The 15,688-nt window shown below is 40.2% G+C and overlaps 1 protein-coding gene across 1 annotated transcript in view; it reads right to left on the reverse strand.

Moving 5' to 3' along the window:
- Positions 1 to 15,688, reverse strand: part of si:ch211-26b3.4 (connector enhancer of kinase suppressor of ras 2) — a 33,706-nt gene that overhangs the window by 1,919 nt on the left and 16,099 nt on the right. The window contains exons 9-22 of the mRNA XM_034300803.2: positions 13,694 to 13,840; positions 11,552 to 11,673; positions 11,192 to 11,346; positions 10,920 to 11,000; positions 9,197 to 9,435; positions 8,628 to 8,662; positions 6,247 to 6,295; positions 5,010 to 5,058; positions 4,725 to 4,897; positions 4,481 to 4,554; positions 3,756 to 3,827; positions 3,471 to 3,541; positions 2,532 to 2,614; positions 150 to 806 (exon numbers count right to left, since the gene is read on the reverse strand). Of these exons, the coding sequence (XP_034156694.1) occupies positions 150 to 806; positions 2,532 to 2,614; positions 3,471 to 3,541; positions 3,756 to 3,827; positions 4,481 to 4,554; positions 4,725 to 4,897; positions 5,010 to 5,058; positions 6,247 to 6,295; positions 8,628 to 8,662; positions 9,197 to 9,435; positions 10,920 to 11,000; positions 11,192 to 11,346; positions 11,552 to 11,673; positions 13,694 to 13,840 (2,007 nt within the window). The remainder of the gene's footprint in view (positions 1 to 149; positions 807 to 2,531; positions 2,615 to 3,470; positions 3,542 to 3,755; positions 3,828 to 4,480; positions 4,555 to 4,724; positions 4,898 to 5,009; positions 5,059 to 6,246; positions 6,296 to 8,627; positions 8,663 to 9,196; positions 9,436 to 10,919; positions 11,001 to 11,191; positions 11,347 to 11,551; positions 11,674 to 13,693; positions 13,841 to 15,688) is intronic.

Raw genomic sequence — 15,688 nt, forward strand, 5'->3', positions numbered from 1 at the left:
GCTTTACAAACATAAAAATACAGTTTAGCTTTGAATGTTTTGGAATGTGGTACATTTTCATTTTTTTCAGCGAGACTTCACAAATACCAATAACCCTTCTGTTTTATATAGAACAGTTTCAGCGCCGTCTTTCTGTATGTAGCGTGTACCTTTAGCGTGGATCGGAGCGCGCGGATGCGGTGGAGTTTTTCGTTAGTGGCCGGGTCGTTGCAGCGCTTGACGAACGAGCGGCGGAACTCCTGGCGCGTGGAGGGCCGCTGGTGTCCGAACGCAGACACGCTCGCTTGCTCCAGAGAGCGATACAGCTCTTCCAGTGGGTCTGCTTCCTCAGACACACGCTTCGGAGCCTCACACACTCGCTGCCGGACCTCACACACACTTTCCTCCTCCTCATCCTCCTCCTCTTCCTCGTGAAGCCGGGTGCGAGGGCACAGCGTGCCGTGTGAGCGGTGCCTCGGAAGGCTCTGACTCCTCTGTTTGTGGGAGTGGCCGCGTGGGCGGGGCTCTTCGCTGTCCGTCAGCGGGAACGGCCCGTCGTTTCGGGGTGGGCGTCGGCGTCTGGCGGGCAGCGTGGCCTGGCGCAACCTCTCGGGTGAGATCGGTACACGTCCGTCCCCTCCCGCGCCCGTCTGGAGGTAGTGAAGCCCTGAAGAGCCCACGGGGGTCTCGATCAGGTCCTGCCAGGAGCGGCGCTCACGCTCGCGATGGGTGGAGCGACAGGATGAGTGCGAGTCCTCGGCGGATGAGTGTGAGAAGGTGGAGCCGCTGGAGAAATGGCGCTCGCCAAACGCGCTGGACGAGCTTGCCTAGAGCCACACGGAATAAATCAATAATCAATAAACTATTAACTGCATTAATTCATACAGGAATCAATAAAGTGTTAGCAAGAGCTGCAGTTAAATACAGCTGAACTGCTGAGAATAATGCTTCTGCTAATAACCTTCCTGTTCTGCTCAGGTCAGTAACCCATCCCCCCTGCCATTATCTCCTAATTAGTTAGGGTGAAGGCTAACATGCTGAAGTGTTTTCCTTTGACGAAGGCTAATCATTGCAAGTTAGGAACTAATTTGTATATTTTTGCTCCTCTAAAGAAACTCTATGCACACTTTAATGGCTGTAGGTGTAGTTCTAGCTCTATCTTAGCCCCATAAAAATGTAAATAAGTGTACTGCAATAAGAGTAGAGAAGTATAACCTAAGCTGTAAGCTGCACAATCGGCATGCACGTCTGAGTTCGACTTCATCTTCTTTACACTGAATAAAGCAGCTCCTGTTACGGAGCTACAGCTAGTCAGGGTGCATGATCAAACGCTGACGTTTTCAAAATATCGGCTATTTCCGGCTGTTCAGGTTTACCTGCTGATTGTTTTTACCCGATCAGGTTGCTTACTCCGGTGGTTCTCATCTCTTCTGTGTCTGACTACAGCACCTTTCTCAGCGCAGAGACGTGACTGCACTGAATCTCCTTATGCTGTGTTCAATCTGCTACTTAAACTGCAATCACCTTCCAGAGGCTGCAGCTCTGAGCGTGTTCAAAACGTTATCATACACAATGCACAGATGAACACAAGGTTGCTGACCACAACCACACCACATCACCTTCTAGTTTTGGCTAAGCAGCGCTACACGCGGCTGTGCTAGTTTTTTTGTGGGTTTGTTTTGTTTTGTTTTGTTTTAGCTCAGCATGCTGCCTTTCCTCACAGGCTCACTCTCTTTACTCCAGTTAAAATGACAACGTGAAAAATACTGAGAGTTTAAGAGATTTTACGGAAAACTCATTCTCAAAAATATTGTTCTAAGAAAGAAGAACAGTTAGGGAATTTGATCTTTTTGTTTCATTTTTGTGTTGTTGTTGTTGTTTTGGGAGAGACTTGTCCAAGTAGTTAGTAATATAGTTTTCCCATGATACCATAAAATTGTTATTACTTTTAAATTTCAAACCATAATGCATCTACTTCTGAGCAGAATCCAGCTTACAGGCATGTTGTCTTGGTAACAAATCTCAACAAAGGCTTTGAAGAACGTACAAATCAACGACTGTGTTAACAAAAAAAAATTACACGTATGAAGAACGAGCCTCAGAGCCTGAGTGGTGGTTTAAAGCTAAAACGGCTGGCTAGAAATCATTTCACTGACTGAACAAGTGAACAAAAAAAAACTGAGATGGCTCTCCAGTGGAATTATGGGTGGAGAAAAATGCTAGGTGCAGCTGCTTGCTGGTCTTGCCTGTTTCATTCTCATATTTATATTGGAGAAATTATCTTCAAGGTCAAGTGTGACGATGTTAGTGGCGTCTCATCTCAGATAGAGACTTCGTTATCATCAGTACTGTTTCATATTATTAATAACATAAGGACATAGTGATGATTTTAAAATCCATGTTACAGTTGCGTGGCTGCAAAATCTAAAGCAAGGCAACAAAACACAAGGTCGGTAAGTATTGATCAGAACAGAAGGGGGTTGATTAAACACCCACACTCAATACTGAGAGAGAGAGAGAGAGAGAGAGGGAGAGAGAGAGAGAGAACTCACGGCAGGATTGCAGTGGTAAGTCGACTCCTGTTTGAGCGTCATGGATCCATCGATCTCCTCCTGATCGCTCTCGCTCCAGTAATCTACACAGTGACATCACACACGTCACTTTTATATGCATCCTTCGTAAAATATTTGGCAATGTTTCAGGATACCAATAACACACAGTCCCGTAATTGCTGGCCTGTTGTCCATCGTATAAACCGTGAAACGTTTCAGAAAGCAAACAGCGTATTTAATCGCTTTCTAATCATCATTAGTGTGTATTTGTAAAATGTTAGGTTTGACACTTCATTGTAAGCCTGTTTAATACTTTTTCTCTTTCGGAGAAGAAAATAGAAAGCCACTTCTGACCATTTTTGTATTACTAATGTGTGATGGAGGTGAAGTGGGCGGGGCTTGGGTTATAAATAAACATTTGACATAATGTTATACACATCTAACGTTAGCTAAGTTGAACATATTGTTGGTTTTATTTTTGCATTAATGAACTCAAAACATTCTTAATTTGCAGTTACAGAAATCTTTGTAGTGGGAAAACTGAGTCAAAATGAGAGCCAAAAGATTACTAATGTGAGATAGGAAGGCGGGGGCGGGGCTTACAGGTGCGTGTCGGTTAATATCGGCAAGTTCCACACACACACCTACGCAACTGTCATTCATTCCAGAGCCTTATGTCGATCTGCTGTTTTTAATGTGGATGAAAAACAGACAACTGCTCTTATATATATATAACTCATACCAGTGTACTCCGATATATTAAAATATGGAGCTCAAACGCAAAATGTATAAAATCCTACGACTTGATAGCTAGCAAAGATCAAAAGCATTGTAGAACCTTGCATCTGGGAAATTCTAATCTTTTAAATACCACGTAACTGTTATTACCAAAAAAGGGAATGTCATGTTATGCGAGATGGTAACTCCTCCCCCTCCTACCTTCATCTGGGCGGGGCACTGGGTCATCCGGAGTGTAGCCAATCGCAGCCAAGCCGAGACGATTCATCCACCTGAGCACGTAATTTTAAACAAAATGTGATCATTTATTCAGGTTTGCACGATGCTAATCTGGAGGCTATACGCTTCCATTACTAGCTAGCTACATTAGCCTCGTAGCTCCAGTGCAACACTAAAGACGCAAACACTCGGTGGGAAAGATTTCATTTCATATTTAAAAACCAAAGAAACCAAAATAAAGTGAAGGTGAATAGGCGAGAGATTTACCTGTTCATCTCCTCCAGGTGATCCGTTGCAAAAAAGAAGCTCTTAATTTTAGGATGGCAAGCCTTGAAGGCACTTTGAGGAAAAAAAAAAAAATTATAAATTATATATATACATATACTGTGCTGATGAATGCTTGATTCTGATTGGTCGTCAGGTGTTGATTAGTTTTCTATAACAGCAGCTCTGGTAGTAGTGCAGCTACAAATCACAGGTTTACATTAATGCGCTCGTTCTACGATAAATAGCTTATCGTTTCTATAGTAACAGCTCATTCACAGTGACTTGTACGTGTAAACAGATTTAAAAACATGTGTAACCTTTGATATGTGGAGGGGGTTTCTTTCTGTAAGGAGACGTTTATGGAAGGAGTCTCCAGTGTCAGTGCTTTGTAACAGTCAGAGGTAAAGCTGTAACTTTTCCGACATCTTCAGGACAGAGGAGTTTACGCTTTTTGCGTTTTATCAGTAACATAACAAGCTGTGGGGTTTTATTTTTGAGAGAGAGAGAGATAAAAGAGAGGCTGGTGCACGAACGATGTTTATAGCTGCTATAACGTAAGTGAGAACAGGAACTGACTTGTTTCACCGACGTGTCACAACATTAACCGTAACTATGAATAAATTATAAACTATACAATTAGTAATCTTTTGTAAAGAGGAGTAAAACACTTCAGGTGTGCAGTTATAAGAAAATAATCAACAGTAAAAGGTGCTGAGATAACTCACTGTTTCCTCCTGCATTCGATCGCTCTGTCGATCCGAAACTCCGGCAGACTGATGAAGCCTTCTGCCTTCTCGTCCTGGAGTAAAAGAGGAAAAAACGATGGATGAAGGTTCATCTTTAAAACCTGAAGTAATTACTTCAGTCATGTCCTAACTAATTCACACACTCTCAGATATCAACATCTCAGCTCTCTAGCTGCACGTCGTCCCTTGCTGATGTGAAGGTGCAGAAGAAGGCGTCTCTTACGTTCTGGTTGGTGTACCAGTAGAGATCCGAGTCCTTGAGGACGAACCAGTATTTCTTCCATTTCTGGGTGAAGTAGCCTGAAGCGTCCTTCTTCTTCCACAGCCAGCCTTCACAGTCGCCATGTCCCAGATCCTTACAGGCAATACGCCTCCTGCTCGAGTTACTCTGAGACCCTAAACACACACACACACACACACACACACACACACACGGACACACGGACACATTACAGCATCCATACAGCATAACTACACACTCCAACAGTGTGTAATGTTTCTTTCCCACCTCTGCTTTTCTTCTTGGTCTTGGTCCTTAAGGAGGCATAATGCACTGACTAAAGAGAAAACACACACACACACACACACACACACACACACACGTTAATTTACGGCTCTGTGGTTAATGATCTGAAGGTTGTGTGAGCAAATCCCGGCACTGTTAGACCCTTAACCTTCATGGTTTTGGATAAAAGCACTGGTCAAGCGAATAATAAAATGTAAACGTTTTCACAAAGCGAAGCGAACGCTGCCACTCGTTTTAAGCGAATTCCTTTTTCTGAGCCATGTGTTTGAGTGAATCGAACATTTAAGGCTTTTCTTTTGTTTGATTTACGGCTCAGAAACGTGTCCTGATATGTTGAATCAAAAGAGACAGGGCTAAAGTTAAATCAGTTAAATCAGCCAGTTGTACGCTTGAGTATCTTGCATCATCACTAGAACACTAAAAAAAGATAAAATATGGATTTCTGTAAAGACGTTTCTTTACAATGTTTATTGTTAAACGGGCAACACAAATAAAACAGAATTAATTCGATTAAATTACACAATATAATAGTTCGGGAATAAATCCAGGGTGTATTCCTGTTCCGCACTGGGTCTTCCTGGGATAAGCTACGGATCCACTCCGACCCTGATCAGGACAGACATGAGCTAATGTTAACGTTACATTAGGCTAGGCAAGTTAACATTAAGCTAGCTAACGTTAGGTAAACTATTTGCGCATGTAAATAAAACCAGTATTCAATTTTGATAGCATGCTAGATATAATTATGTAAACAATTGTATTGTAAAGTTTGAATAGCCGTCTCATTCACTATCAGGCTAAATAATATTATGTAAAATATTCCTTAATATTACTTAATATAAATATTACTTAAAACAATAAATGTATTGTTTAAACCAAACTAGCTAACATTAGGTAAAGCATATTATTGCGTAGTTAGATCCAGTGTATCATACCAAAAAAATGAGATTAGATGATCATAAAGAACTTAAGCCCTGCCTTTTTTTTTTTTTTTTCCACACATTGTTTTTTTTTGGTCTGTCACTCGGAAAAACAAATCAGCTGCTTGTCTTGGTGCGTTGATTTGTGCTGGTGAATCAATTCAGTTGATTCACATCAAGGAATCGTTTAAATGATTCGACTCATTTGTGAGTCATCCATCATCATTAATACTCATTAATCATTAAGAGATCATGAAGGAAAGAATAAAGAATTGGAGGAACAGATGAGGGATTTTTACCTTCCTCATGGATGCGCCTGCTTGTCGATCCCCAGCAGAACCGGCATACCTGAGGAAGAAGATGAAGATGATGAAGATAAAAAAAATACATTAATACACTAATACATTCCCTATATACATTAAAGAACCATTCTGACCTAAAGCTACTATTTACCACGCAGTATGGCATTTTGTCCGAATTTACCCAGAATGCATTACACAACTACGTTAAGCTAGCTCACTTATTTAACTGTGTAAGTGAAAACAGTATTGAGGTTATCATGCTAGTTAAAATTACTTTACCTAAACAATTCTATTGCGTACTTTAACCTCTAATCGAGTTCAGGATCAAGCTAAATGATATGCAAAGTATTTAGTTGTATAGTTTAAAGCAGAAGTTAAATTTCCTAGCAATCACTGAGGAATCCTCACCATGAGCAATTCAATCGTTCCCTGTCCTATTAGAAAGCTAGCAATGTCACGCCCTACGCTTGCCATCAGATATGTAGCTGCTAGTGTACCATTAAACTCCATTAAAGAAGTAAAACTGAGGTGAAGTCACTAGCTAGCATCATTGTTTATACAGTAGCTAAGCTAACTGTTGGTTTGTAACGTTGCGGTTTCTTAAATTGGAACGAACGTTGGAATTATTTATGGAGCGATAAAATTTTGACCATCAATAATCTTTACAACCTACGGGTTATTATTTTTAAGCAATATTTTGGCATAAATCTTCTTTACTTTAAAATGTCAAGGTCTCAAAGTGGTTCCTGTTACACATGAGCAGTTTATTTTCCTGATTCGTCTCATTTCATGACTTGACATGGCTTCAGATTGATTCATCATCTGACAGGTCATTTCTAATGCTATTCTTTAGAAGGTTATGTATGTTTGCGCTCAGATATTTAGCTGCTAGCAGTGGATTTGTGTTCCGGTAATCTCTGGCTAATCTCCTTCAGCATTAGCAAGCGGCACAAAAATAAAAGAAAAGAAAAAAGAAAAGATTCATATTTGTACTATAGAGGTGTGATCTGTGGTAAAATTCCTCTCACAGGCTGCTTCTTTTCACTATGACACAAAACACCCACAGCTACAGGCAGCTTTTTCCCCTCCCTTTTACAAACAAGTGTGTGTGTGTTTTAATTTGCTCACTATGCAAAAAGGTCTGTCTTTCCGTTTAGCTTTTTCTCCTGCACGGGTTTACATCAAAGCTGTTACCTTTCTCTGCCCTCAGCATCACTTTACTCACCACAAAGCACACTGTCTTATAATGCACAGGATGTGTGTGTGTTTGCCTCATATCTGCTATCTTACTGCATGTTTCGTAGTCAACAACTGTACACACACACACACACACACACACACACACACACACAGTGAGCCATTAAAACACACTAATTCAAAGCTAATTTAAATGTTTTCCCTAAAAACATAATGAATTACATCACAAATAATAAAGTAAAAACAATAAACGTGTATAATGTGAACTGATGCCTTTATGTGTATAATCAGGAGTGTGATTTTAAAAAAATAAATTTTTTAATTTTTTTTAAATTAAGGCCTAAAACACCAAAAGCAAATCAAGTATCCAACATTTTCAGCTGAAATGCTGGCTGGAACTTCAACCTGTTTTGCGCTCTATGGCTCCCCACATTCTGTCTCCTCATCTCACCCTTTTCATCTCCCATGTTCTTTGTACACTCACAGCTTCTTCTTCTTAGTACAGACTGATTTGAAACATTCTCCCAAAGCCTTAGGAAGTTGGACAAGCACTTCAGGTGTTCAAACCTGCCTGTGACGCGAGCAGCGATCAGTGATGAATGAAAAGCGATGGGATTTAGTGAACATGTTCATAACTGTAACTACATTTTTTTCCTAGCTTTTCACAGTTCTAGTTTTAGTTTCTGATGTTTTTAATCCTGGACTGTTGAGCCTACGCAGTTTTGGATTATGGATTTGCTCGAGTTAAAACTGGCTGTAGACATTGAAGTGTAATTGAATTGTAGTAAAATTTTCTTCTCTTCTCTTTTTTTTGGTCAAAAACAATCTGTTTACTGAGAAAAGCAAGTTACAATACCACAGCTATCACTCGCTTTGCTGATATGATGAAAAAAATTAAATGTTAGTATTTTATTGCATTTTGAGTATAATGTATAAAAATGTCTACAAGGCAAAAAGCTTGTGAAAAAAGAAATCTGTCCTAAACGTAGCATACGCTTCGTTTTGAACCACATCCTCTCTGTCCAAGATGTTCAGGATTAAATTCTGTATCATTCATTTACTACATACAGATCTAATTATATAACCTTTGCACTCCTTAGCTCTGAATTTCTGAATGTGTTCATTTGAAAGGTATTTAAAGTAAATAATGGATTTTCGACAGCACAGAGACGTTGACTCACCTGTCAGTGTCGGCTCGCAGCGTGTCTGTGGCTCTCTGAGAGACAAGAATGACAGAAAGCGAGAAAAAAGATCAGAGAGGAGATTTCCTGTTCCAAAAGCAGTGAACTGAAAGTGTGTTATGCGACCAAACTCTGTGTGTGTGTGTGTGTGTGTGTGTGTGGTTGGTGTGCATGCTTAAACAGTTCTGTTAATGCATTCTGCAAACAGGAAAGCTGAAATGGGTTCGACGAAGCCCTGGAAAACAGCCAGGTCAGAAAGGTGAAAACCAGCAACAAGGTGGTGATTTTGGATAAAGAAAAAAAAAAACAGAAGTATAAATATATTTAAAAAATATATATAAAAGATCTTCAAATGTACTGTAAAAAAAGAAAAAAAAAAGGAAGCAGGAATGATATCCAGTGTATTCCAGTAAAATATATCCAAACAGGGTAAATAAATATTTCGATTGCAATCCAATTTATTTGCTTAAAGCTTCAAAGTGCTCAGATGTTGTACATGTGTTTATCTGCCATGAAATATATCAGGTATTTTATTTCTGTATAATTTATATATCAGTGCAGAGCCTCACATGGTAATGTGGCATAGTGCTGGTATCGGGCAGAGAGAAGGGCAGCCCATCCGGGGGTCCTGAGTCCAGCCGCACGGGCGGGGCCAGCATGGAGGGGCTGATGGGAAAACTGGGGCTGCTGGGATTGCGGCTCTTCTTCCTGGTCCGCCGGCTAGTGTCGCGCTGGGAAAACTCCACCTCTTCCTGTAAGACCAGCATCCTGTCGTCGCTCAGGAAGCGCATGAGGGAGGAGTCCGAGTCTACAAGAAGAGAAAAGTAAACAGACTTTATTACTTTTTATCTGTTTATAGTTATGTTTATTGTTGTGGAACTTTATGAAGTTAGTTCATATCAGCCTCTCTTTGTTTCTTAATAAGACAAAAAAAAAAAAAACGCAGTTTGTCATGTTTCTGAAAAACTGCAAAAAAACGCATAAACTCCTTGGTCCTGAAGAAAACTTAACATACAGCTTTGCCTCTGAAACTGGAGACTCCTTCCATAAATGTCAAATGAACACATTTCACCTTACTGAAAAACATCACAATATCAGCGAATACACATTTTTTAATCTGTATATTATCAGTGGAGCATCCGCTGTACAAGTCCCCGTGATTTATCTGTTACTATGGAAACGACAGTGTGTCTATAGTAGAACGAGTGCATTAATACAAAGCTGTGATTTGCAGCTGCACTACTGTCTGCTGGTGTTATAGAAAACTAATCCAAACCTGAGCTCCAATCAGAACTGAGAATACAACAGTGCAGTGAAGTGAGAGATCATCATCCTGTAGTGTGTACACGTGTGTGTGTGTGTGTGTGTGTGTGTTACATGTGGTTTTCCACATTGTGGGTTTCTGCCTGCTATGTTTAGATCAGTTTTAGACTCCCACTCGATCTCGATGCTGTTTTTAGACACCTGTTTCCACGCAGCGCTACACAACAGGAATAAAGAAAAACAACAAAAAAACACGCTCACATCTTTCTCATTTCAAGAAAAAAAAAAAAAATCCCCGGTATTCAAATACAAACTGTGATATTATCAGCAACCTTATTCCAATAAAATACTGAAATAATAATTACTGTAAACGGCTCTGTGTAGCCTGTACTTATGACTCATTATGATTTCTTATAATTCTCGAAACTCTTTTATTCGTATTAATGTGCAATTCTTTAGTTTCCTTTTGTATAATGAGACATTTATATTTAGAAATAGTAAAGAACTACTATACAAACAGTGATTCCAGAAAGCTTGAGGAATATGAGCTTCATATAAGGATGGTTCGTATCCGCCGCTCTCGCACAATAAGCTTCCCTTATGGAAAAGCAATATATTTAAAAATAAATAAAATATTCGGTTATGATTGTGAAAACATTTCCGTGGCTGTAAAATACGGAACAGCAATATATTCACAATCATAACCAAATGCATTATTTATATTGCAATATATTCTTAAATATAAATCCAAATGTATGCTTTTTTTTTTAAAAAAGGCCAATTTCATGGATATTTTGAAATATTTTGCTTTTCCATATAGATGAGCTACATTAGGCTCAGAATTACAGCGGGGAAACTAAAGTTCAGACTTTTCACCAATCAGCCACGCTGAGGCGAAGAGAAATCGTGGATGTTTTATTTCTGCATGAACTTTTCCTAATATTAATAACTGATATAAATGTGATTTAAATACTCGACTATTTGGAAGTGAAGTAGCAAGTAAATGTAAATGTGACGTAAATGTAATACCTCTGCTTCCTCGCTTGTAAACTCCAGACTCCTGAGGCTCAGCGAGCCACTCGGACGCGTGAGACACCTGCCGGGGGTCACCTGGAAAAAAGTGTGTGTGAGTCTGAGTGTGTGAGGACACACAGAATCTCTGAGAATTACCATATACAAATTAAAATAAAAAAAAAAAAGATGAACTTCTATGAGAAGGGGTGTACAAAAAGTAAGAGCGAGTATGTGTGCGTGTGCGTGTGTGTGTGCGTGTGTGTGTGTGTGCGTGTGTGTATACGGACCCCGTGTTGGGGTTCGGTCTCGGCGTCGTAATCCAGCGTTTCTGCCCATTTCATCGTCCAGCAGGGGGAAGTGAGGTCCCACTAAAGCCTCCTGATCCATGAAGAACCCTTCAGAGCCGAAAACACCAAAACCAGCCCGGTCCAACTCATCGTCCCTGGTGAGAGAGAGAGAAAGAGAGAAAGAGAGAGAGAGAGAGAGAAAACTCTGTGATACGTATTCATATATATGGGAATACAAACATTGTAAAACAAGCACATTGTAAAATAGTAAACATCACTGTTGGAGGTTCCTGAATCCTTTCAACCTGTACCTTTATTACTGATGTGTGTGTGTGTGTGTGTGTGTGTGTGTGTGTTTACCTGTGTCCATATGCAGGGGACAGTATAAACACATCATGTCCTGAGGGTGTGTCCAAACCAGGTGAGACTCCCAGAGTGCTGGGGGGCGTGGTAGACTCGCTACACGGACTGGTGGAGAGGGGCTGGAGGACCAACACACACACACACACACGAACACACACACACACACACACACAGAGTTATATAGTGTGAGCTCATCAATTACGCATCATCCAAATTGGCTGATTTGTTTCCTAATCATGTACAGTACAGGCAAATCCATCCACATTCTGACCCTTTTCACCTTCCACGTTCCTTATTTGGTCAGTGAAGCTTTCTGATCACAAAATTATTATTATTTTATTATTATTATTATTATTGTTATTATTATTATTATTTTGTTGCAAAATTCCTGAGAATAACATTATTTAAATGATCATATATATTTACTGCCTCAATCATGCCTCACTCATCTCTGGCACTGTAGGCTACTCTTTAATGTGAAAAAAAAAAACACTCCTTATTTGGTTTGTGTTAGAAAGCTAAAGGGATACAATGCACTAATCCTTATTAGGAATTACAAAACGCTCAGTGTGTAGCACATGCTAATAAATATGCTAATTAAATAATAGTAAATTTGCTAAAAGTCAACAAAGCTAAAGATCTAAAGCGTATCAGCCTGATCTAAATGACTAAAGCAAACTCAAATAAGAAGAAAAACACATTTTAAATGTATAAATAAATAAATAAAAAAATGTGTCTGTGTGTGTCTGTGTGTGTGTGTCTGTCTGTCTGTGTGTGTATATCCTCCTGTGAGGAATCAATATATAACACATTATCACCAGCGCTAGCACAAGCTCCAACAAGAATCATCAAAGACAGCACACTGGGGGGGCGGACACATGAGTATACACACACACACACACACACACACACACGCTGACTGCAAGGCCAAACAGGTTTTTACTAAATCTGGCACCATAGAAGGTGAAATCAGAGCACAGTGCCTGCAAACATGTCAATCACTCTCCTGGTAACCGTGGAGAGCATAGCAACAAGAGCTTCCATAGCAACAGAGAAAGATTCGGTGTAATACACAAAATAAATGTGTCTGTCTTTCTCAGTGAAGGAGGCGTGGCCTCTCTGTCTGTCTGTCCCAGTGAAGGAGGCGTGGCCTCTCTGTCTGTCCCAGTGAAGGAGGCGTGGCCTCTCTGTCTGTCTGTCTCAGTGAAGGAGGCGTGGCCTCTCTGTCTGTCTGTTCATCCCAGTGAAGGAGGCGTGGCCTCTCTGTCTGTCTGTCTCAGTGAAGGAGGCGTGGCCTCTCTGTCTGTCTGTCTCAGTGAAGGAGGCGTGGCCTCTCTGTCTGTTCATCCCAGTGAAGAAGGCGTGGCCTCTCTGTCTGTCTGTCTCAGTGAAGGAGGCGTGGCCTCTCTGTCTGTCTGTCTCAGTGAAGGAGGCGTGGCCTCTCTGTCTGTCTGTCTCAGTGAAGGAGGCGTGGTCTCTCTGTCTGTCTGTCTCAGTGAAGGAGGCATGGTCTCTCTGTCTGTCACTCTCAGTGAAGGAGGCGTGGCCTCTCTGTCTCTCAGTCTCAGTGAAGGAGGCGTGGCCTCTCTGTCTCTCAGTCTCAGTGAAGGAGGCGTGGCCTCCCACTCCTCAGAGCTAAAATATTATTTATTGATATTCTATCACTTCAAATAGCTGTAAATTGCATCATATTGAATCATCTGCTGCTTTAAATGGAACTTTTCTCTTTACACACCTTTGTTTTAATTCATTAAAGTGACTGAAGTCTAAAAGAAAAAATAATGGGCTGAGATTTTGTGTGTCGTGACTCTCATGGTGCCAATACACATGTTCTTGCCACTGTCTGTCGGAAATGTGTAACCATGGCAACTACAGAACACAAGGCGACATGGCAACAAGCCAATACACACACACACACACACACACACACACAATACATGTACCATACACACTCCAGATTTATTAGAATAAATAAAAACTAAAGCTTCAGCTACCAAAAATTGGAGAATATACTGAAATGAAATGCAAAACTACAGCTAAATAAAAAGTAGAACTATTACATCTGGAATTAACTGAAATAAAAACTATAACGACCACACACACGCACACACGCACACACACACACACACACACACACACCTGCAGTGCGAGGGGTTTCCAGCGAGTGTTCTTGAGCAGGCCCGGCGCTGAGCTCAGTGTGTTCTGGGGTCTTTTCTTCAGCGTGAGAACGACTCCACTCGGATCCTCACGCAGAGAATTCACCAAGTTCTTCAACTGCCATCCCACCTTAGATAGAGAGAGAGAGAGAGAGAGAGAGACAATAAAAGAGACAGAAATTTAGAGACATAAAGAGAGAGATAGCAAGAGACAGATAGATAGATAGATAGATAGATAGATAGATAGATAGATAGATAGATAGATAGATAGATAGAGAAACACACAGAATGACAGAGAGAGACAGTAAGAGAGAAAGACACATAGATAAATATATATATATATGTTTAGATAGATAGATAGATAGATAGAGAGATAAGCAGATAGATAGATAGACACACAGAATGATAGATAGATAGAATAACAGAGAGAGGGAGAAAGAGAGAGAAAGACAGACAGACAGACAGATAGATAGATAGATAGATAGATAGATAGATAGAATGACAGAGAGAGAGAGAGAGAGAGATAGAGAGAAAGACAGCAAGAGCGAAAAGAAGATATAAAGAGACACAGAGCTACAGAGGTTGAGAGATTTTGCCCTAAAGTTAAACGTTTCTATATTTTTATTTCATGTAATTCAGTTTTTAGCAGCATGAAGTGCCTGGAGGTCATGTAGATAAAAAACATGGTAAGAGCAGAGAGCGGAGTCAGTACTGAGTCAGTACCTCGTCCTCTTCCTCTTCACCATCATTTTATTTCTACAGTATTTATTCCTGCTGTTAGTTCAGAAGGCATGAAGAGCAGCACGGCACACACACAACTCGTTTTCTATTCAGCTCGCTCTGTGCCGTTGCGTAACACTGCAGTGTAGCTGGCGTATTGATTAAACCAGAAGCTGAAAGGAGGAGGTGAGAGACACGGGGCACTGTGTGTAAACGCGAACACACACACACACACACACACACACACTACGGGCTGAAACAGGCAGCCAGCGAGATGAGATTGGACACGTTTTCCATCTGAGCACACGGCTAAAAATAGCAGCAATCGCTTTATCGAAATGCATTTGAAGCGGCGCTTTGAGACACGCTCACACGTGACACGGCCATTTTGTCTTCATATACAAGTCTGTTGTCATTGGAGCGGGTTTGTTTCTTTATTTTCATCCCCTGTCTGTGTTCTCGCTGACGTTTGATAGGTGACACCCCCTTAGCAGTAAAAAGCATAAAAATCTGTGAAAATGAACTTAAAATCCTGTCAGAAATCCTGTCAGGTTAGCGTGTGCTAACTAGCTGAATATGATTTAAAATCCTCTCAGAAACGCCATCATGTTAGTTCACCTAAGGTAGCTAGCTGGTGCTAGCAAAGTAAAGATTTTATAAAAAGTCCTGTCAGAAATCCTGTCAGGTTAGCGCATACTAGCATGTAGTGACAGTTAACAGTGATTTGAAACATTTCAAGACTTTGCAACTATAAAATTGTATATCAAAATTTTGTGACTTTGACATATTGGGCCATATATATATATTTTTTTTTTACCATTAATAATTAATAAACAGGTAATGCTTTTTAACAACTTTTTAAATACATTTAAGCTAAATAAATTACTGTTATTACAAATTTGTAACTAAATTACTTTAATTCATTTTCTATTTTACTAATTAACATTAACTAATGCTAAATAAGTCAGCTATAACTTCTCAAAATTCCTGTCAGGTTGGCTCCTGTTAGCCATTTGGTTAGCATTAGGAGTAAATTTATGAACATTTATAGTTAGTGGTTATAGTTGGTTATTAGTTATCTCATATTAACCAGCTATGTATTGCTAATCATCATGAATATGACTTCTCTCAGACCTTCTCTCATACGCATATTAGCTAGCAGTAAGGAATATTAGGATTGGATAGTTTAGCGGTAGATTGGATAGTTTAGCGGTAGATTGGATGGTTTAGGGGTAGATTAGCGGTAGATTGGATGGTT

This window comes from Pangasianodon hypophthalmus, chromosome 27 (assembly GCF_027358585.1).
Source record: "Pangasianodon hypophthalmus isolate fPanHyp1 chromosome 27, fPanHyp1.pri, whole genome shotgun sequence".
Taxonomy (NCBI): Eukaryota; Metazoa; Chordata; class Actinopteri; order Siluriformes; family Pangasiidae; genus Pangasianodon; species Pangasianodon hypophthalmus.